At 41.5% G+C, this 24,324-nt stretch overlaps 1 protein-coding gene across 6 annotated transcripts in view; it reads right to left on the bottom strand.

Annotated features, from left to right (window-relative positions):
* Positions 1-3,428: 3,428 nt before the first annotated feature.
* Positions 3,429-24,324, bottom strand: part of wdpcp (WD repeat containing planar cell polarity effector) — an 85,856-nt gene continuing 64,960 nt past the window's right edge. For 5 of the 6 annotated variants that reach the window (XM_085183556.1, XM_085183555.1, XM_085183557.1 and 2 more), the window contains 5 exons: positions 17,732-17,831; positions 11,418-11,523; positions 8,267-8,358; positions 6,812-6,843; positions 3,429-5,436 (listed from right to left, as the gene is read on the bottom strand). In XM_085183556.1, coding sequence (XP_085039682.1) covers positions 5,383-5,436; positions 6,812-6,843; positions 8,267-8,358; positions 11,418-11,523; positions 17,732-17,831 — 384 coding nt within the window. In that variant the 3' untranslated portion in view covers positions 3,429-5,382. The remainder of the gene's footprint in view (positions 5,437-6,811; positions 6,844-8,266; positions 8,359-11,417; positions 11,524-17,731; positions 17,832-24,324) is intronic. The other variant, XM_085183558.1, reaches the window with a different exon arrangement.

Here is a 24,324-nt window from a genome sequence, read left to right as displayed (position 1 = left end):
ATGCTGACAGGGAGAATTAAAGCCTTAAAACAATAATCCACAGATACAAAAACAGAGTGCTGCAGCAGTTTTCCTGCAGGAGTATATTAGATATGTGATATTTTAATAATTAAAAAGGGTGTTATTGAACTATTAGTGTGACCAGTGTTTGTATAAGCCTGATTTTGAGGGTCTGACACCTTCATATTCTGCTCAACGGGACGATCGATCGCAGCACAACGTCCCCCTGTTGTCAGCTGATTTGACCTTTTGGCCTCTCGTCTTTTGCGGTTAAGGTGTGTGAATGTGGGTGGACTGGAAACTGTTGACACTTTGTTCACACTTTGTCCAGGAAATGAACTGGAACCATGCCGGACGGTCCTCGCATGAGTGGTTTGAGATTTGTATCTAGGAAAGTAAAAAAGAGACAGACAGAAAAGATAAAGACAAAAACCAGACTGATCCTCCAGTATGTGGTTTGCGAGCACTCCTGGGCTTCGATAAGTCAGTGTGTATGTGTGCGCAAGACAAAGATCCAAAAGGCCCGGCAGATGCACCGATAGCAGCCAGCATGCTGGGACTGTTTTCTTGTCTTCCATTTCCATACAGGACAGGAAAAAAACAGCACTCACGCTCGTCTTTCATTGGCTGCCCACTGTCGCCAGACCTTGGCATCCTGTTGTGTTCATAGGCCGGTATGAAGAGTGAAGGGTGATACAGAGGAGGATTAAATTTACCTGAGAGGTTGATCTGGGGTCAACTGTACACCAACATGGGAGTAGTCCGGGCCACCGTCTCAGGTTTCTGTGCTTTGTCAGGCAAGGCCTCAGTTTCCTGCTTTTAAATTCTTTAGTTGAACATCAGGTGTGGGAATTTTTAAAAAAGAGTAGCTTGGTTGATTTGTTTTGGTTTATTTAGTAATTTTGAAATGTTTTCTGGCCTAAAAACCCTTCAACCCCTTGAGTTCGTCATTGAGACTCAAAGAAGCCGAGAGTACCACCGGGGATTTCACAGCTGAGTCCAGGCGGCCGGCGCAGCCGAGCTGGTGGAGTGAAAGCAGCTTAGTCACCCCTGTGGCACTAGGCACTGAGAGCATTCATGAAATTCCTCTTGGGTTTGGGAGCTGTAGGTTTAGTTCAGCAGAGGACAGACTAGGGACAATTTGTACATCGAGTCTTAGCCGTCCCATTTCTGTGGAATTAAAGGAGTACACGGGTTACCTGATCCTGAAGCGTGCTGAGAGATTTGGTCACCTCTCTTTACGTCAGGTAGACAGCTCTGGTCACTTTGTTGGTTATTCTCAGTTTCCAGCTAGTGAGACATCCAACACTTGTGAGAGCTTTTCTTAAAACAGGCGTGAAAAGGCATCATTTAAAAACAAAATGCTTTTTGTGGCAGAAAATTGTGCATGTACACAGAAACACTGTAGGCCCAGGTGGCTTATTGCACTAATTTGCAAAGAATCCTCATTATAATGAAGGATGAAGGCCGGTAAACAAATTTACAACCACAATAGGAGCCACGTGAAGCTGCACTTATGCACGGGATGATTTGGTAAATTTAGTAGCTAGCATGCTTCTGATCTCTTTCTATATAAAAGTTTGATATTAATGACTTAATTTCAAATTTACACCCATAACTAATAACTGAAAAGACCCACTTTCATTCACTCGCATGGCATCTAACAATCCTCCCTTTTTTATGTTAGCGATGGAAATCCACAAAGTTTAAATAAAGATGGGTAAGGTGAAAATATTTCAACTTTGGGAGAAAATAAGTCCTCCTGACACCATCACATCAGGAATGGAGGACAGGCTTCTAGTCGGTATTTGAGGGCAGCTGGAGCTCTGTGGTTCAACACTACTTGTATATGGAGACAGAATGGTGGGTGAAACCACAGAACTTATCGGCAAGTTACAGGAAATTACAGGAACCGTGTCCCATTTAAATGCGCTGAGTACTCTTAAGCATCATTATGAGCCTGCGGGTGTATAATGTAAACACAATATTTTCTTAAACCTATCCAGCGAGTGAAAATTAAACAAATGAGTGAGTGAAAACAAAGAAGTGCAAAACACAAAAAGCTCACAAAGGAGACAAGAACTGTGGCCTCCTGACCTCCTGGGACCTTGCGTGCACTTCGTTTGCTGTGAAGTCTGATTCTGCTCTTTAAAATCCAGCTGTTAACTCATGCACAGGGACAAGAACCAGCAGCCACACATCAGTTTAGTTTCGCAAAACACCAAATGAACTTGCGCCGTCTGAACCATGGGCATGTGGTGCTGAATTAGCCAATGGAAAAGAGGTCTGATGAAAAGTTGGCATTTTTATTGACATGGGTAGAATAAAATGGTGACATTGAGATTTAACATTTCTTATTTTGCCAACATGCAAAGGAAGTCCAAACTGCAGGGCAGAATCAGATGTTTTTGACTAGATGTTTGCTTACACTGATACTGCCCTCCTACACCACTGCTGCCATTATCTTACTTGGGTTTTGCTAATCACCAACACCGTCTCCACTGAAGTCCTGTTACTGTAGACCATTAAATTAAATGATTGGAGGCTTTTGTGCTGCTCTGAGATCAGCTGAGCTTCCTCCTCCTTTTCCTCCCTTGAAGTGGCTGATGGAGGGAAATCAGACAAGATTGGACCGGCGAAAGCAGCTCTCGCCGATTTCTGCAAAGGACGACTCCCCTCATATCTGACTTTTGTTTTTCTGATGACAGCCCCACTTCCTGTCCTCTTTCCTCATGCATCAGTTGCGTCACAGCGAGGAGGGGATGGATTAGAGAGGTATCTGAAGAGTGCTTACATTATCTCATCTGCAAAGGATGCAGCAGACTCATCATCCCAAGTTACAACTTGTCTTCTCCTTGCAGCCCACCAGACTTGGGAGGGCTTAATGGAGGGCTGGTTGGCCTGCAGGCTTTAGCGCTTCCCCCGCAGCGGACGTCGTCTCTGTGTGTCAACGCATCGCCGTCTGACGCGTTGGCCACATTTCCTTTTTCATTCAGAGACAAGATTCTCTTCACAAACAGAGGCCAGGGGCAGAAATGCATAAAAATGATGGAGTATTATGACCGTAAACCTTTAAAATTAAAATCTCACAGCAAAGAAATAAAGCTACTTGGACCACGCATGAGGAAATGTAGATTTCTATACGTGTTTACATTATTTGCATGCACATTTATTTCAGTCTGAGAGTTAGTTCAGCTCATAAAATCAAAAGAAGACAAATCCTAATGCATCGTTTGGGGATTTCAGAATTCAATTTTCTTTAAAGAAAACAACTAACAGTGTTTTGCAGCTCATGTGTACATCAAACAAAAACTTTGTAAGAAAATCTGACAAAATCAGCCACATTCATGAAGTATCAGCCTGATAAAACTATAACGTGTGTATAATTTGCTGTCATAAGAAGTCTCCAGAATCTATAACACGACCCATCAGGTCATATTTATTTTATTTACCCGTGCTTTATTTTTTGTTTAGTCTAACAAAAAAGAAAAGAAAGGAAAAACAAACTGTTCGAATCAGAGAATCAAGATATAACGCTTTTGTCTGTGAGGCTTCTTCAGGAACAGATATTAAAACCAGATATGCTAAACTATAACCGAGCACTTTTCTTGATGAAGCGATCGCAGCGTGATCCTTAAGCAAAGTGCATCTCAATCACCTGAGAACCAACAACAAAGAGAAACTGTAACACTTGTCAGTATTTTTCTCCGTTTTTCAGGGAATCTCTTCCTTCTAAAAACTCTCCGTTGTAAGTAAACTTGTCTCTTTGATGTCTTTAATGGTCTTGACATATTTGTCTATAATATTTTAGGGATTTCTCTCGCAGAGATCAGAAACAAACCTATAAATCATACAAACGTCCCCCTGAGGGGGGAACCGCATCAGTCCAATCAGGGCCATCATTAGACAGTGCAGAGAAACAGCACAGCTGTTGCACAGAGAAGGGGGGGGATAGGCAGATAACCTGGATAATAGCAAATGCTGGAGGCTTGATTCATTTCCAAATGTTAACAAGGCCGTTTCACAGCTCCAGCACGCCGCGCAGTATGTTAATACCACTAATAAGCCTATCTCTGCAAGTCATCTCGGATGGCAAAGATTGGAGCGCGAGGCGGTGTTTCATAAATAAAAGCTGCTGGCCACATTTTAAATGAAGCATAACTATTTAGGATTTCACAAAGCTGACATAATTGCTTAAAGGGTAACCGAGGAGAGCATTTGGTCTCCCACTTTGTTTTCTGTATTATGAAATTTCATTTGTATTATGAGCTTTCACTGTTTGCATGTCAGAAAGGTGACTGCGTAGGCCATCGGAGGGATGGGAGGCACCCGTGTTTGCCTGTTAAGCAATTTTTGCAATTTTTATTCAAGCTGTCAAGTCAAACAATCAGGAGATAATGCAGCCTTGGTTTGTAAATTATAAACGTGTCAAGAGATGCACTAAAGGCGGCGACAGATGCCACTTATCTCCAGCTGCCTCTGCAGTGTGACTGTATCATCAGAAGGGAAATATAACATTTTGATGTTTACATAAGAGAAGTATTAGTATCAGTCAGAAATGTAATTCCTTTCACCCATCCCTTTCGCAGAGGATTGACTCCCCGAAAAACATACAATGATTTTTTTTAAAGCTAACAAAACAAACAAACAAACAAAAAAAAAACAGCAGAAAAGCATCCTCGCTGATCTTCTGTCCATTTCCAACATCGCTTCTTGTATATTTTTTGGTGGAAATCCTCTTAGAATGCAAAGTAAATAGATTACGATACAGTGAGGGATTAGGGCTCGCGCGGCGCTGTCAGATTAGTCGGTGAGCGCAGCGCGTCGACAGCTCTGACACGGCTATGGCTGCTGTTCAGGAAAGGGGCTCCGCGCGATGCTTTAAAGTCGCTGGTTGGCTCCCGTTCATGAATAAAACTGCGGCCTGTAATCTCAGCCAACACGCAAACACACACATCTACTCGGCACACACGTGCGTGCAGAGGAAGCCTGGAACATCCAATATCAGTGTGATGAGTGTAAAATGGGAGTCTTTATTTTTTCAGGCTGATTAATGTAAAGGTTTTAAACATTTTCTGCCGTGTTTTTAAAAGAAGAAGCAGGTAAGTGTTTCCTTCAAGGGTTCGTTTGGTTTAGACTTCACAAAGACACGAAATAAGCTGAATTCAGTGAATTTCATGTTTATGATTTGGCTGAAATTCACAAAACGTTCTATGACAGGTATAAAAAAATAAACTGTTTTCCATGTGTGGCTGTGAATGAGGGGACTTTTAAACCCTTTATAGATTAAGCTTCAAGCAAAGTAACTACTGTGCTTGTTATTGGTGAGATGTTGTGTCCCTCTGGGATTAATAAAGTCTTATCTGTTGTTCGTTAGTCTTTTCAAACCATCCCTAAATGAACCACGTGAAGCATCCCGGGGTCGTCGTCATCATCCTGAGGAAGAAACAAAAACATTCCCCTTAATAAACATGAATAATGAATATTATATAAATATAAACATATGGAGCTGCAGTCATTTCTGCATTTATTATATTCATCATCCAACAGTCTGTTGAACAATTAATCCTGTAAAAACAATAAAAAGAACTAAGTGACCAATGTAATATAAATGTTATCAAATGTAATAAAAATAACAGCATATATTCATTTTGAATTTTTTAATATCTAATTGGCTAATCACTGTAAACAGCAGTCCAATAAGACGTCCTCCAGATATTCTTCAACTCTAATGCAATAACTTCTCTTTGTTCACTTTTATACATATAAATAAATACACACATTGTTTATTTAGTTCTCGTTTCAGTTTATGAGTCTATAAGTTGAATTCATGCAGTTCGATCTATTATCAGCAACTATAAATTTAACCCTCATTTCAGTAATTAAGATAATTCAGGTAATAAAAGATTGACACTCTCTGGCCACTTACGTGGACTTACTTACGTCCACCTGTATAAATTACTCCAATGCAAGCAGTCACATTTATGACGCTGTTGCAAAGGTGTCCTTTCACCGCAACCAACCAAATGTGGGGGAAAAGTTTATGCGTTTATCAAGGACAATGTGGGAAATGTCACTGATGCTAAACAGCGACTGCTCTGGTTTGCATCGCTCACGTGAAGCATGGATTTACTGATGCCCCAATTTTTTCGAACCACGAATGGAAGCTAAGGAGTGTTTTTGCGATCTTATGCAACAGTCTTTCAGCCGCTGGTCTCACTGCTTGTGATCTTGGGGTTTCACTGAGGAAAAATCCACACAGCCACACTTTTCTAGTTGTTCACCTTCATGAATTACAGTCAGCTGAACTGTATGGTGTGGGACTCCATATAACTATCACGGTGTGCCAAACAGAGTGAGACCAGTAGTGCACATTTAAGAACATCAGAAATGAGCGATTACGCTGTTATGGTTATAGACTGTCTATGGATTTTTATATAAAGTTTATATAAATGACAATAAATAAAGTTAGAAGTGTAACTCACTGACAGGATGGTTGTATTAGTTATTTTTCTACAGGTGTCACAATAACTCCTGTAGTGAGACTTTATTAGCGCAGCAATCATGAAACTCTGCCATCACGACAGCACTAAATCACAGCGAGCTCTGAGTTAATGTGTCTTAATATGAGAAGCTGTGATTGCTTATAAAACCTGTACATTAACAAACTCCTGAATGTCCTCATAACTGCTTGTAAATGCAGAGCATTATTAGCATTAATACACTGATCATAAATGCCAAACTTCACATGTTTTTCTGCACTAAACTGCAGCTTCTGCAACCGCGTTACTTCAACTATCAGTCAACTTACATACACTCCGTCTCCGTCAGCTCTGCTGCTTCCTGCAGAACAAAACGAAACGACAGAAAGCATCTGAGAATGATGCTCGACGCGGCCGTAAACCAGCCATGACACTTGAAACAAGTACAACAACCAAACATTAGACATGCATAATCACACACGACAGCCCCACGGCGCGTAAACACACGCAGCTGAACGCCTGAACAGGTTACAAGCTCGCTCAGCAGGTCGGACACGTCGCCTTTTCTGGGTTTTAACGAACGTAAACCGTTGTCACTCCTGGCGATCTCTCTCGCTCTGAGCGCTGCGTTAATAAGGTTATGATTGACATTAAAACCCTGACGTGCATATACAGATATTTAAAACGGCGATGCAAATTCCCCTCAATAGCCTACAGTCCGGATTATGGAATGACAGAGCGATTTGATGCAGAGACAATTGCTAATCACCTAAAAAAAAAGAAGGAAAAAATGGAATTATTAAAATGGAGAGAGCAGGATGGAGGGAGGAGGCAGTGCAGCAACAAGAAGAAGAAGAAGAAGTGATGTTTTCTTAATGGGTGTTTTTCCTAAATGACCAGTTAGTCATCTCAGACATCTGAGACGGGGAGAGCAGAGCACTCAGGCGACGTTTAGAGAATAAAAAGCAGGCTGAATGTCGCCGGAGAATTGCTGCGGGGCTTAAAACGTGGCCCTGACACTGAAATGCTGAACATTATTAGCTGCTCTTTAAAATAATGGGCACGCTCTCTCCATCAGCTGTTACTGGTGAAAGCACTTGTTGTCTTGTAGGCAGTTTGGGATGATTAACAGCGAAAATGGAGGGTGGATTAATCTAAAGTCAAAGGAACGTAAACATAGTGGATTCAATTATTAGATCTGCAGTTTTGGCTTAAATTCTAGATTTGAGAAGGGAAGGTAACTCGAGCCAGAAAGAAATCAGATAGATTATGTTGGCGTGACTTCTTTAAATAAGAAAGAGCCACAATAACGGGACACGGATGAGATCTTTAGCTGCATGAATCGTCTTCAATCATACAAAATCATATACAAAACTCTGTATTTCTCTGGTCATCATCTCCAGGTTAATCATTTTCTCATTTTCATTTTTTTAAGCATTTAATAAAGTCTGCTAGGTTTGCATCTAAACTCAGTCTAGATGTAAACCAGGTGAAAAATGATCCATCGGTCTATTTTCTGCCTCTTCTGCAATCAGGTCAAAGGATGCTGCAGTCTAAGTAGAGATGCCCTGACTTCTCCTCTCCTTGGCCACACTAACCAAGATGTTGGAAAGACATCTAAAAAAAGCTAAACTGATTCAAAAGTAAAAAGTTTAGTGGACATTGATATCACACCTAGCTACGGTTTCTTTACAAAAAGACAGGTTTCACTTTTTTACCAAAGCTGACTAGCAATGTCATCCTCTGAGAGAGTTTGCGCTGTTCATTTATACCTGCAGACTTACCTGTTTGTTTCAGCATCCTGAGCACGTCTGGGTTGACGGTCAAATGTAAGGTCTCTGGTTGTTGTCTCCTCCGACTGGCTGCTCCATCAGCACTGACGAAAGAAAATAGAGCCGGTGACACATGTTTCATGTTGTTTAAAACTGAACGAATGAGTGCGTTCGTAAAACAAAGCACAGAATAGATAAGACCAGAAACATTATGATAAAGTAAATATGCTGTTAGCCTCTAAGGTTCTATATCTGGCACAAAACCATTAGCGGCAAATCCTGAAAGGCAGAGATCTTTAGACGAGCAGAAATCATCCATGAACCCTCTTATAAACCCAGCACTGATTTAGCAGGTCTGGACCCACTCACGAGCTTCTCCAGCTGGCTAACAGGCTAAGCTATGCAGTTTCAGGAAGAGCTCACTGCAACTGATAAAAGAGAAATTTCTCAACAGATTGACATGAAGTGTGAAATCATGATAAAATTTTATTTTACAAAATAATTTTATTGACCATTTGGCTGTGGTTTGGAATTTTTGGGCGTCCCCAAACCACTACTTTTTCCAGGATCCTGTCGCTGGTTCATGTGTCAATCCCCCCTTCGAACCTCTCTGGTCACCACTGGTTACTCAAAGCACCTTATGAGCTTTGCCACCTCAGAGAGCTCCCGTCCAATTATCTGGCTATGATGATTCGGCCTTGTGAAAGCAGCGCAGGTTTTTACACCTGACTATTTCCCCTTGTCCAATTTTTCAACTACTAGAGCTGTCTTATTTCAAAAAAAACTTTTTGTATTTATTCATCTTGGGTTTGCTTTGTCCACTAAGGTTTTAAGTCTGCTTCTAGTTTATATTTCAGATAGAGATTTAATGAATTCAATGAATCTGAAACTTTAGTTTTACAGTGTTTGTCCGTTTCCATCACAGATTTAGATACACACCACTGTTACTGCTAAACAAAAACTAAGGTGTTTTCTCTCTATTCCATTACCAGAAGAAATATAAATATAAGTATAAATGGTCGGTAAACTTCTCTCAACCTTTCAAATATTCAAACATGAACATTTTTAGTTTTTCCTTTACAACTTTAGATTAGGTCACACCAAGAAGTCACAGTCAGCGCATTTATCATTATCATTTATCATCATAAATTAAACTGTCAACGGAAATTCTCAGCTCTCTGTCGCTCTGAAAGCTCACAGTAACTTTGGCCTCCAGTAAGCAAAAATAAAAAAAATGAAATCTCGCATTCTCCTTCCTCCACTGACAGAAGACTGTGTGATGAGCGAGAGAGGCCAGCAGCCATCAAAGGAACGTTGGGACGCTTCCCAGATTTCCGTCTTGTTCTCTCTCACTTCGAGTCGGATTTGGGGAATGCGGCGGGAATCGGCGAGGAGCCCCCGAACTGCCATTGTGCTCGCCTTCCTCTCTTTCTCCGCTCTTTTCTCAGCGAGCCAAACGGGAAAACGCCTGCGCTATAATTCCTGCCCTACTCCATCTCAGCTAAGCTGTCACTGGCTTCACATGAGAAACAATGAAACTTCATCGGAGACCAGATTACAAAAGAGGAGGGGGGGTGGGGGGGTGTTTCAATATAAAAATTGTTCTAAAGGAGGAGGAGGAGGGGGGGGGGGTGCAATAAAAAAGCAGAAGCTTTGTCTCTTCCTCTCTGTGGCCATTATCTTTGGGGAGGTTTGGGGATCTGCTTTCTTAGCCTCTGTCAGCGGTGCAGGGGAAGACCTGGGGTAGTACGACTGGGCTTTTGGCTGCCAAATCGCCCTAACCCTCTTTACCGCTCTTTTTTCCCTCGTCTCGTTCCTTTTACTGTTTTTAAAAAGAGCTTAGGACACAGCATCTCTGTCTCTTCCCCTCTCTCTCTCTCTCTCTCTGGACCCAGCTTGTTTAAATTGGCCGATAGGAAAGGATTTGGGGTGGATGGAAGGGGCTTAGAGAAACGCAGAGTGGAGGGGTTGGAGGGTGGAGGGGGTGCAGCAGAGAGTCATCAGTGTTACAGTCAAACAGCCATGAAAAGCCTATGAGGATGAAAAGAACAAGAGTGCCTTTTTATCTAATGCACACAAATCCCATATAAATACTCCAATATGTTAGTTGGGGTATGACAAGGAAGGCCCCTCCATCACTTCCCCCACCCCACCACCAGCCCACAATAATAGAGCCGTGGATGTGGCTGTGTTTGTGCGTATGTTTGTGTGTGAGAGACGGAGAGGGATGCTTTCAGCGCGTCTTTAGTCACACTGTTTCAACATGTCATTCATGTGGACGATTGTATTAAACAATCACTCTGAAACACTGAGTTTGGTCTGCACTCTGGAGACTGAGCCGTAGTGAAAATGGACTCTGGTGGCGTTTTAAAAATGTGGCTCCCGGTTCAACTCTGGGATCGCTGGAAGCGTAAGACCCGGAACTGATGTGGTTTTGACATTTGAAATGTCGCTGGGAGTGAAGGCTCTTAGGCTGCAGCTGGGTCATTTGGCTACAGACGCTCTCATACGATTCATGAGCAGACAATGCAGAACCTCTGGGGGAACGCAGCAGTGTCTGGATGCCTTATTTGTAGTGAGCTGAACTAAATAAATATTTTTTTTATATATAAATGGCAGCTCAAGTCAACATTTTTGCAAAAACAAAGTGTCAAATGATTGTGACAGTATAGTATCGCCTGAATCTGTAACCTCTTAACACTATAGAAAGTTTACGTTTGTTTATCTGCCTGATCCACAAATGTATTGTGGTTAATTCTCTGGCACAAAGGGTAAAGGAACAGTGTAATACTGTGTGTGTTTGGAAAGAGGTTAAAGCGATCAGCAAATCACGCTTCACCAAAACCTGTTGCTTCTTGTTTTTATCCAGAAGGACATAAAATCACCAGCTACTACGTTAATGCGAATATCTAGTCAGTCCATCACTCAGTGCATTTAAGCATGCAGACGTGATCAAAGCGAGCTACTGAAGTTGTGAGCATCAGAATGAGGAGGAAAGGCAACTTCAGCAGCCTGTTTGGCACCAACAACCACACCCTGTTCAGAGTATTTTAGAAACTGCTGATATGGTTGTAGATCTAAGGATGTCACACCCTGTTTGAAAACCAGTTTAAACGGATAACACTTGACAAATGTGGAACTGCTCATGGTACATGTGACTCACTGTGTTGATGGGGAGCGCGGAGGGTCCGCTACACTTTGCGTCCTCGCTACCTGAAGGTCACTGAAGCTGGAACCACAGGCATCACTTCTGCCTCTCTGAAGATCTTCTTTAACACAAAAGACAAATATAAGGATTAGTGAGAGCAAAAAATTAATAAAGTGACCCAGATTGTGTCACTGCTTTCATTATAGCGCACATATACTAATAAACTGTGTGTGCTTCTCTGGCGTCAAGATGTTGCTCTGTTTATTGGCAGCTGCTGGTGCTGATATTTCGGTGTATAGCATGTTTCTAAGCCTTACAATTTCTCCTCTAAATATGGTTTGTATAAGGCAAACAGCGCCTGAGCGTCTGTTTCTGCTAATTTGAACATCAAACCTTGATCATCTTGTTACTGATATACACTCGATTCGAGTTTCTGAATTGAGACAAGATGTCAAACAGTAAACGGCGGATGTGCGAACAAAGCAGCCGACAGAGCTGAGAAGGAAGCAAGAAACAAACGCTGCTTTCCCTCAACACACACCGCAGCTAACAGGCTTTTACCGCAACAACCAAGAAGAGAGGGAAAGAGAGGGAGCGGGAGGGAGGAGGAGGAGAAGTGGATCTTCAGATAAAGCTCTCATCTCTTTGCCCGTTGAAAAGCCCTGCAGTCATGTCAGCCTTTGTGAGGGGGAGACAGAACGATCGGGAAACCAACTTGGCTTCTCCTCTTGGCAAAACGCTACTCAAAGGGAAAAGAGATAGAGGGGAAAAGAAAGGGGCCTTCCCTCGCACTTGTTCGCTACTCTGCCTCTCACAATGCTCTATCTATCCAAATCAGCACACTTGTCAGCCAGACAGCTATAAGCGATTTCCAATGCTGTTATAAAAAGGGACCATTTCTAAGCTGAAATGTGTGTTCTCTATTGTGCATTTATGTTTGTCTACAAGCGACAGCAGAATCTCTGTTCATTGGGACTTACAATGGATGCACATATGGGCCGTTTCCAAGTCTTAGACTGACATCCACCTTAAACAACCGCTCGATTTGGAAATGAGTCATTTTGTTTTTCTTTTTTCTTTTTTAGAAAACAAATACAAAAATGAGTCAAACAATATGAGAAGATGTATTCATCTTTCCAGTGTTATTTTTTTCAGTTCTGCATTGTGTAAAATAGCACATAGTGGAGATGACCTAGATGAGGTTTTTCCCCCCAGTTGCTACTCAGGGAAACCGCAGCAAGTAGTTTTCCTGTCCTATAACTCAGGTAACTGCAGAAAAGTCAAAGACTTTTTGAGTTGGCACAGAAGACTGAGGTGGAGACATCTGGGCTCATGTGTTTTCCTGTACCCTAAAAAAAGGTGATTCTGGAAGTCATAATCCTACTTCAATAACAAGACCAAAGTTTTAGCATCAAAATATACTAAAAGTACATAAAGAAGAAGTATCGACCACATAGACTCATATGCACAACATTACTGGATCATAAACAGTGATTAATTAATGTATACATCACTTTAATTTTGCAGCTCAAGATGCTGTTTAGCTTCATCTGTACTAATAGTTTTATATTTCAAAATATTTTCAATTTATGTAGTACAATAAAAGTTCAAAATATGTTGAAGCGGAAGTAGAAAGCAGCAACTGTAATATAATGAAGTACTTGAGTAAATGTAGCAAGTTCCATTTCATCTGTTCCCATTTAATTACGCTCTCATGCAACGGCTTTAGGCACTGTAAGGTTAACAGTACACTAATGACTTAGTGGGTGGTGGTGGTGACGGGGGCATCATATTTCAGGGTGGTCTGTGTCACCACATGCTTCCCTTTTGGAAATGCCTTTCAGTACTTGCAGGTAATTTCAGGTGTAAAACTGCCTCAGGATATAACCTCAAAAGCAACTTGAATGATTTAACGGCTATTCTGACATCTGGCTAAAGGACAGCAGTTTTAGGTTTTAGCAGAATTAGGCTTTAAGCTAATACATTCATTTAAACAAACAAAAAAACATAGCATCAAATGAATAAAATTGCAGGGTGGAGAACAGCAAATAAACCCCACTCACACACAGTTGAAGGAAAAGTTCAATATACTGTCTAGCTGAATGTTGGTTTCTCCTTCAATGTTTTCTCCTTGTGCACCTCTGGACTTGCTTTATGGAAGTCCTGTTCTCACCACCTGCACACTGTCAAAGGCACAACCTGCAATTTGAATTTCTTTGTGGGGAAGAGGATGAGCCAAATATGGCCGTAGGTTGTTTGTGCTCCATGCTCTCCCTAAGACGGCTCAGCATGTTACACTAGAACACAGCGATGACAGTCTGACTGGTAAACAAATTTATGGTTCACAACTAAAAAAAAACCTCAACAAGAATACTTCTAATCTGATGCAACATCTTTAAGCTTGGATGCAGCAAACTTTGACTGAAAACTACAGTTTGGTTCCTCAAACGATTCCACAGAACCATCATCAGTGATGATGAATCAATCTAAAGGCCCGGTGTAAGTAATGTAAAGGAAATAACCAATCATTTGGTTCTTGTTTTTCTGTTGTTTTTTTTAAGTGGGTGAAGTTAGTTTGGTGATAGACTGGTAACCTGTCCCTCTCACCCCGGATAGGCTGCATCTTTCTTCATAACCTTTGATTGGATCAGCAGTTAAGAAAACTGAAGGATGCATGGAATAAATTATCATCTTAAAGCAAGAAAACAGATGTGAACAAAATACACATGCTGTTCAGTTAAATAGTGTCTTACACTGTTGCCTTAGAACAGGTCCCCCACCATCTGTCCTAAAAAACTAAACAAAACTAACTAAATAAAATGTGTAACAGGTACTCCAGTGAAAGTTACTGCTGGCCACTCATGACCGAAATCCATACAGAGGGAGGAAAAACTCTTTCAAAGCTCAGAACAAAGCTGGGGTTAGGTCATGCTTATGCTTTTGTCATAACAACAGGTTGACCTAATGGAGGTCATTTCAGATTTCACAAACAAAACGAGCTGTTTTTAAGTTTCTCTTGAGCAGCAAGAAACTAGAATTGATCTGCTTTCAAACGACCACCAGAACACGTTTACACAAACATGTGTGTCTGCTTGATTTCTATTGAGAACAAACAACTTTATTGAGTGTGTTTGAACGGAATTTTTTGACAATGTGGGGCAAAGGTGACTGAAGCTGCACTGTGGGAACTTTGTGCACAGAGAACATGTGACTGATGACACAGTCTGTGTTTAGTCAGTGAGGAAGGAATCAGGAGGAGACCATGTGACGATGAGAACAACCAGACATACCTGCAGATGTTATTTATATTTCAACAGCAAACAACACTCTGATTAATTTGCAAAGCACATATTAGTACATGCAGGTACGGACTGAATTTAACTGAAAACCCTGAAAGGCACCGAAACTTGAAAGTTGACTTCTTGTCGTTACCTTGGACTGGTTCTTATTTAGCACTTTTCTACTCTATCTTGAACACTCAAAGCGCTTTACACGACTTGTGCAATCACCCAATGACACCCATTCGCACAAGCACTTTTTCCTAAGCTGTTACCACGTGCTTCCTAACTAACATTCAGACACATTCATATTCCGATGGATGCATCGAAGAGCAACTTGGGGTGAGTATTTTACTCAAGGATATTTGGCATTCAGACTAGGGGGAAGCCAGGAATCGAACCACCAACGATCAGTAGATGACCTGCTCTACCGCCTGAGCTACAGCCACCAAGTGGTTTCCTTAACAATCAGTCCGTTTACTGCTTCTGTTTTAGGGGCTTGCACATGCCCAATGATAAATGTGTGAGTGTTGTGCGTGCACGCGTGCATGCATGCATGCATGCGTGTGTGTCTGTAAAGCGAGACTTGTTCACTGGAGCCCACTGCTTGAAGCAAGCCACTCATTATTTATGACCTGGCTTTTCTGCTCTGTTAATATGCTGTCTGCTTGTCTGTCTAACATACAAGGGGACACACTCTTATAAAATGGGATCAGTTTAACCGTCTTCATCAAGGGCTGTGACAACACTAAGTGTCACTGTCATGAGTGTGTGTGATTTCTAAATGAATTCAGACCTTCTGACGGCTGACTGTGTCATTTAAAAAAATAATCTATTAATCAAATAAACTTTAATAAGAAAACATTTTTTATTTAATTTACAGTATAATCACATGAAAACGAGTTTTCACAGGACTGTGCATGCAAGTTAACTCTTAATGTTACCAAGGTCAGACCATGCAATGCTCAGAGAACCTGCAAAAAACCAAGAGGTACATTTCTCTACAGCCTCGGTTATCATGCTAAATTGTAAAAATCATGACAGTAAAAGTAGAAAAAGACTGAACAAGTATGGACTATTTGGAAGGGTTTTCCAGAAGAAAGCCTCGTCTCTCTAAGAACAACATGGCGGCATGGTTTAAGTTTGGATTTCTGGACTTCTGGAATAATGTCCTTTGGACAGATGATACAAAAGTGGAGATGTTTGGTGTCACATTTGATGAAAACCAAACACTGCATATCAGCAAAAATACCTCATACCAACTGTCAGGATGGCTGTGAAGAGGTGATGATTAGAGCTTGTTTTGAAACCACAGGACCTGGGCATCTTCCAATCACTGAATCGACCATATGAGGCCATCTGTGTGATAGATAAAGCTTGGCCGAATTTGGGTCATCTACAACAGAATGGCTGGAAAAAGAAAAGAATCAGCATTGTGATGGCCCACTCCAGACCTCAACCTGACAAATACTGTGACGGGACTTTAACTATTTTCCTCTATACCCTGTGATTGCACCTCAGTTTACATCAATAAAGACGGGTGTTGACAACCACCAGTTTTCGGGTTTTTCCACAGGTAGCTGCAATTTGTATTGCAATGTGTATTATCCCCTTTTATGTAAAGACTTGCGATGTACTTTCTTTTTACCGACTTTATGTCCCATATTACGAAACTGCAAGTAAAGTAAAATCTAGTGACACATAATGAAGCTTCAGTGCTGTAGAAACATCATCTACTGCTATGCAGCAACACAGAATAAGCTTTGAATCAAGTAGATAAGTTTGCACTAAATATTATTATTTTATTCAGTGAAGTTGTGAGAACTGATCAGGACCCAGACTTCTGACTGTGAAAGAAAATTATAGGTAGGCCATACAAACCAACGTTGTGTTTAATATTCATTAATTTCTTTGTTTTCTTTACTTTGGCAAGTTAATAGTTGATGTTTTCCCTCTTCTTTATTTACACTTTATCTACACTTTCTTCGTTCCTCACTTGTTATTTATTCTCCCTTTTCACCCTCCTTCTTATTCCCGCTGTCATGCCTCCTTTTTCTTTTTCCCTTCTGTCCCTCTTGCTCTAAAGTGCTGTTGTCCAAGGATAGGACACGCTGCAGGTGATGGAGGCAAATCATCGAGGACATAATTAAGAGGCTTACGAGAAGGAGTGTGCGTTTTACGCATCACATTTGAAATATAAAAAAAGAAAACTGCATGCAAACAGGCCTCACAGTTAGACAAGCGCTCATTTTCATTCACAGACAAACACACAGACACTCAGCCGTAGGGGTTTGACCTTATACAGTCGAGTTAAATACCTCTCTTGCTTCATTTGGATGTCTGAGTACACACACACGCACAGCCTTCCAGTGTGTTTTAAGCACCAATGAAGGACTCTTCCGACATGTTCATCTAGTTCCCTCACAAATTTGAATGTAGTCTGCTCACCCGTTGGCCCTCAAAGCTTCTGTGAGGAGTTGTGTGTGTGTGGTGTGTTTTTGAGTGTGTGTGTGTGTGTAATCAGGAACGTAGCTTGATCCCCTCTGGTATGTGCTTTCGGGAGTGTTTGTCAAAGGGCAGCAGCAGAGGCTGAAAATGACAGAAAAGCTGGGTCTTTCCTCCTCTTGCTGGCGTCAGACTACATTTCATTAGCCTGACATTAAAGACTTTGTCTTAAATGTATAAAACGTAATCTTGAAATATCTACGGTGTGGGGCTAAATTTTAATTGTCCACTGTGTAGTCATCACTTTATATCATTTGTGACAAATATTTCCTGCAGAATCTCACTTTTGCTCATTCTTATATACCAAATGAGCACACGTTTTCAGAGTTTTGACACAGCTTTACTCTGGCAAGCATGATTCTCCTCTGTGCTGTTAAAGGAAGGCTAGAGCCCGAGAAAAAAATCTGCTCTTAGATGTGAGAAAAGTGTGTCACAGTGGGTGAGTTACCGAGGTTATCAGGTATCCACCTCCCATTTCAGATGTGAGGAGAAATAACGAGTCACATTTAGTGTCTTTTGGTTAGACATGATGATTACTTTTCTTACCGTTGCCTGCATTGGTCCGGGCCTCGATTTCATTAGCTTTCCTCTTGGCCACATCTGCTAGCACCAGCTCGCCCTTATCACTGGCAACATAATGGAGGTCCTTTGAAGGTAATGCAAGAAAGAAAGAAACGTGAACGTTAATCTAAAATGAATCTAGGCTCAGATGACAATAGGGGTTTTTTTTATTTGAGGGGTTTTGGGTGGGGGAGATGCGGCATTTTGGCGGGAGAAGGAAGAAACAGATGAAATGACAGGAGGAAAGAAATGAACCGTTTGAAGCCCAACATCAGAAGGAGCACCGGTTTGGATAAAATGCCGGTTCCTCAAAAAACTTTGAAATCAGCCTGCTTGCGCCTCGCACCATCACCAACCTCCTGCACACACACACACGCGCGCACACAATCACGCCCGCTTCTCTGGTTTTGAACTACGGAGGATGTTATCAGTCACATTTCAAAAGTGTGAGAGGAGACGAGGGACTGTTCACCTTTCAGAAACGCTGGTATTCTCTCTTTACGGAGAAACATATCCAGCTGAGCACATTACGATATCAGCCTGCGACAATATTGGAAACAGCATGTATCCTCTGTATCTCTCTGTTTGAGTCTCACATGGCCACAAAGATGGAGATAATGTGGCTAAATGATGTCTGAGGGTGGCTGATTTAAAGCCCAGCGCTGCCACATATTCATTAACAACCACACTGAGTATTACATCTCACTAGTAGGAGTATTACATCTGCTTCTACAAGCGAGGCAGAGGTCAATTCATTATTTATTAAATTGTGGAAAAATACAAAAATATCTATATATTTTTTTAAGTGATGTGCTTCGAAAATGCCAGAAACAAATAAAATAAAGGAGGTGCTTCTAGTGTTTTGCAAAGAGCCTTTCCCCCTAGAGCCACACGTTCTGTGTCCAGGTTACAAAAACACAATTGGTGCAGATTTATTGAAGGCTGTCCAGCCTTGTACGTTCAGAGGGACGTTTCTGTTGCATCAGATTTGGAAGAGCTGCAGCTGAGACGTTCTCATTTGCAATTTTGATCAGATGGAAGTAAAACTGTAGTTTTTCCCTGCCATTTTTTTCTCTAACTCACACTCTGGATTGATAATGAACAAAATGAGACGTGTTTCTAAATCCTCCCATTCAAAGAGCCCAAACATTAGTTGAGGTCTCAACTTTATTTTCCCTTTATGAACTGTCTGAATTTGACCAACATCAAACAAAGAGAAGTTTTTTTGTACTGCGATTTTTTAACTATATGTCACATCAGATACTTGCAATTGTCCTCTTGGTATCTAAGGAAGTTAATACATTAATTACCTTTAAATACAAACTCCTTGTTATCATGTTTAAACAATTAAATGAAACTTTGTTTTTTCTGGACTCTTTGTTCTTTCGGTTTGTTGGTTGTTTTATGTTATTAGGTTTTCCATTCACTGTATGAATGCTTTCTTGGACCACCTTGAAAACCGAGGCATATTTCGCAAGAGGTTTTATCTAGAAATGATAAATATGAATACTAAAAAAAAAAGGTTTATAGTGTAGAAAGACCCTGGGAGCTCTGTATTTGGTTGTGTTTATTCACTTTGTTTTGTCAAATTGTTTTCAGGCATTTTCTTAATTTGCATGTGTGTTAAGCTTTCAGGGACACCCAATTAATCAGACTTTTTGGATATCAAAGGCAAATACAGCATACTATAATGATCAGTCTATAGATAATTTGCGTGTATTTTGAGAGTGAAGCAGCTTAGTTCATTCAATGAATTTCAAAATAAAAGGAAGAAAGCTTTATGCTTCATATCCTGCACGATGATCATTTGTTGTACATTTGTGAGGGCAGATGTTAAAGGTTGGCTTTGTTGTTTTCATGTAAAGACACTGGAAGCATCATCATCATGTTGCTGCAGTTGTTGCATCCTGTGAATGTGTTAGCAACGCTGCTGAAAAGGCCAAATATACAAACTATACAAATGTGAGAAAATGTTAAAGTCTGTGCAGTAATAATGGCAGAACCTCTGTAACATTCGACCTCTTGAATTGATTGAAGTGGGAGTGAATCAAACCCTCATCTTGGCACCCCACGAGGGTCGAGTGAGAGTCGCAGGGTTTCCCCGGGCTGAGTGCAGGGCCTGAGGCTCCATCAAAGGGTACAGCGTGTTAAGGAAAGTCTTCCGCCTCAGCGACATCACAGGACATCACTGCCGTGACTCAGGGCTCGCCATGGATAACCCTCAGCTGGCTAAAGCCAGCCCCCAGCTGAGTCTGCACCCGGCCCTAATACCCCCATATTGTAACCCAGCTTTTGTACCCCCAGAGGAAAGAGAGAGGGGGGTGCTGGTTTCCAAAAGAGGTGTGGAGCAGAGAGGGATTGAAGCAGACAGAGAGCGAGAGTAAAGGGGAAAGAGAGTGGGAGAGAGGTGCTGAAATTGAGGAGTATGAATGGGAACAGATTGGGTAATTATAGTGTGGTGCCTGCCCTCTGTGGCGAAGAGTTAGGAGGAAATGTGAAAATGGCCGACAACAAAATGGCCTCAAAAGAGCCTAAATCGGCTCCCAGGACTGAGGTGGCCAATTGAGCCCCTGTGAACGAGGAGACATGGCCCCTCAATTAGATATGAGTGAGGCTTCTTAATTGATAACAAACAGAGCAGCACAAGATTAAACAGACGAGGAGGGAGAGGAGGCAGTACAGTGAAATGATGGAGAGGCGCGTGAGTGACAGAGCACAGGGGAAGGGAGAGGGTGAACAAGACGTAAAAAGACGAAAGGGAAGCAAAACTCACAACAACAAGGAGAGAGAAAGAGAGAGCGGGATGACAGACAGAACAGAACAATATGAACATTTGATGTTGGGGCGCTTTATTCCAGCTTAGCCCCTCATAATGCTGTCTGAATCTGAGGAAAGAGACCCAGTGAAAGACGAGTGAACAAATGCGAAACGATAGAGAGACAACTGAGAGCTGGAAAGAGAGAGAAAGAGAAAGAGGAGTATCAGCCCGACTAAGAAGGGATAACAATAATACTGCATATAAAACCATCAGATATTACACCTCTTATTCCCCAACGCTCAAACGCGACACTAATCTTATTTATATAAGAGCTTTAGGGGTTGCAGCAAGCCAGCTAACCGCACCGATAAAGAGGGGCGTTTTAGTGGGCCATATTTGGGGAGTAGAGGGGAGGGAGGTGGTGGATGCTAAGAGCCCGATATTGCCTGATATTTGGGTTACCTCCAAATAAATGAGGGATTAGGTTAACTGGCACACAGCAGCGCTTACAGCACATTAACTGACGGGCTCGTGTCTGTATGTTTGCAGTGTGACGTGTTGGCTTTGGACTCGGGATCGATGAGAATGAGCATACACAAAGTGCACTGCACTTTTTTAGGCGAGCATGTGTGCACAAAAGCTTATTATGGAGTGATAACAGCATATAAACTCAGTGTCCTATGGATGTGTGACCGTTTGCAGAGACTGCAAAATAATTCCGATAATAATAATAATCAGATATTTGTAGATTTTTAATTCTTCTGTAATTTTTAATGCATTTTAGTGCCTTTCCTTATTGCCTCAAACTTTACAGTTTATTCTTATAAATCAATGCCTATTTGTGACATCAAACTAACAACCAAATATGAATGTATTCTTATTTGTTGCCCACCTTTTTCAACTTTTAATAAAAGCAAATCAAGTGGGTGGACATGGACAACACATCACTTGAAAAGCAATGGATTATTGGTATATTTGCAGTACACACATATTCCACTCATACATTCAAATTGCAGAGTTACACGTAAAGGTCAGTTCGATCATGTGGTTTATTTCTTGTAATGCCTGGCATTTGATAGCTCTGTGAATTCCAGTGATGCACCTGTGAGCCCGGAGTCAAAATGATGATGGTCACTTATACACGTCTGAAATCTCAACATGCAGGGATTAGTGAATGAGTACGGGCACAGCTTTTGCTCTTCGATTCATGGGGGTGGCATTAAATCCTGATGATTACCTCTGAAGCAGACACACTGGAAAATATCTACCTGGACCTAGTCGGCTATCCCTGGTGATAAACACACACAAATAGCTGTGAGTCCTACAAGTTCTAACTAAATAATAAACTACATTTTGAGCTCAGGTGGCTGCTGAAATGTTTAAGGACACAGTTATCATTTAACGGCTGCCAACGAATAATCAGTTAAATAGTGAGAAGAAGCCTGGACAAAATTCCTGCCACCCAATTCTACCAAAGATCGTCCAGTCGTGACATATTTAAAGATGTTAAATATGCAAAAATGAAACAGAGAGAACAATGACAGAGGCTCACATACAAACTATGATACATAAGTATTCATAGTGCAGTGTGACTGCTAATCCTGAAGATCAGTAAAGTTTAATTACAACTTTCCTATCAGACTGGTGATTAGTAACCACATTTTCTGAAAGAGACCTGAAAAACATACTACATCTACTTTTCTCCAGGTGTCACGCACTTCCTAATTCCTTCAGCCACCTATCGAAGGTTGGATGTGTCTCAGACTTCCAGGACTGCAGCAGAATTTTTCTTGCTAACAGTGGTAATAACGAAATGGCCTGAGCCTCACAACGATCATTCCCACTGCTTAAATCATCAAGCCTGAACACCGCTGCAAAAGCGGAAAGGAAAAATAGAGTTTAGTGAAAAATTCAAATAGGTGACCCCAAAAAGTCTGCACACAGAATAAACCGATAGGATAGGCTTCCTTGCTCTGTTGATATAGATATACTATCGAGTTACTATGATGGTTTTCCAAGCATTTTTCCTACACTTCGTCAGTAATCTCAGTAACAGTTCTACTTGCCAATCTGCAAAGACCTTATTTGTTTTTTATTACAACATATTAATTGGTTGTCGAATGGTTGTGATCAGATAGCCACACAACATCCATCCATTTATACAGACTAATGTGACCAGACTGGAAAAGCATTGGCACTTTTCTAGTCTCACTTACCTCTCAAAGCAGTTTATGCTACTAATCACACATTGTCCACTGCTCATCCACAACCGGCTTAGAATCACCACTCATCCAAACATACATGTCTCTGGAGGAAAAAATGCACAAACTCTATACACTGGCTGGAATCAAACCAGGAACCTTTTTGCTAGGAGGTGATAGTTTATTGTGTGAGCCTATGCACAGTCAAAACTTACACCTTCAGCACACCAAACTCAATATTACCAAACAGCACATTTGTCAAGCTGCTGAAGAGGAAGAGATTTCCTTTCAGTTTTCAAACAGATCTACATGTAAATTGTTTTTTGGAAATCTTATCGATGATGTGAAAAGATGCCTTTTCACCTTTTACTTTTTAACCAAATTAGTTTTTGCTGGGTGGTGCAAACACATGCACACAAAAACATATTAACAACCTGACATAAAGTTTAATCCTCTGTACACGAGCGTATCCGTTTCACATTTGTTTTCTGACACATCTGCTATCCAGGAGTCTTGTGTTTGACTTCTATCTGATAGGCCTTAAGGACTTTAATTGTGCTAATTGCTTATCTGAGCAACAACAATGAGCTTACTGCCAAAGATGTGCAATTCCTCCTCCACCTACAGCACTGCCAAGCCTGGCATCAGATAGGAGAGGAAGATAGAGGGTGAACCGAAAACATGCAGCTCGCCTTACTGCTTGTGTATCTAACAAGAAAAAGTACAAGCCCTCACTGGGGAACAAAAGAGCCGGCATCAGATTTCGGCTATCACACAATTTGATTTAATTAACAAGCTACATCAAGAGCCAAAAAAACCCAGGAAGAGAAGAAGAAGAAAAAGGGGAGGTGGTGGAGGGAAAGAAAACTTGACTTGGCTGACGAATGACCTAATTGGTTACATTATCGACTCATTATCAAAGGCTAATTAGGGAGCTACTAAACAGCATCAATTATTTTTAAAAAATGCAAACGACTCAGTAACCCCCACTACCAACTCTTCATACACCCCACCAACCTCCACCACCACCACCAATTCCTCCTCCCCCTCAATTTAACCCGACACAAGTGTTTCATTTTAACAAAAGGTTTCTTCTTTTGGGGAAAAAAGGCTTGGAGGGCCTCTATTGTTAGCTGGGAAACAATGGGGCAAGAGGGGACGGGGGTCTGATGATAGAGGGGGTGTATCATGCTGAGCATTTCTAGAAGAGGTGAGCACGTTATCTGTGTGCATGTGTGTGCTCTTTACCAAGTCGACGGTGCGTTATTGAGTTCTATGGGCGAGTTTGGTAGTTAAAAAGAGTTTGGCGAAGGTGGGGGTTGCCCTCATTAACCTCCTCCACCTCGACTCGATCGGCAAACCAGCGGGTTAAAGCAACAACACAACCTAATTAGACAGAAGGACAGAGCGAGGGGTGAAATGTCAACGTCCTCCTTCTCTCGCTCTTCTCTCTTTCGCTCTTTGTGCACAATGAGGTGCTGCTCTCTTGGTCGCTGAGGCAAAAAAGTGCTTGAAAAAGGTTGTTGTGACTGAGCCTGAACTTTGTTACAGATCCAGCATGACAAGGACTTGCAATTATCTGTTAAATTTGGTGAGAATTCCCATAATGGGCCATCACA

Source organism: Neolamprologus multifasciatus, chromosome 13 (assembly GCF_963576455.1).
Source record: "Neolamprologus multifasciatus chromosome 13, fNeoMul1.2, whole genome shotgun sequence".
Lineage (NCBI taxonomy): Eukaryota > Metazoa > Chordata > Actinopteri > Cichliformes > Cichlidae > Neolamprologus > Neolamprologus multifasciatus.
The sequence above is the reverse complement of the archived record's forward strand: the minus strand, read 5'-3'. Positions and strand labels throughout refer to the sequence as shown.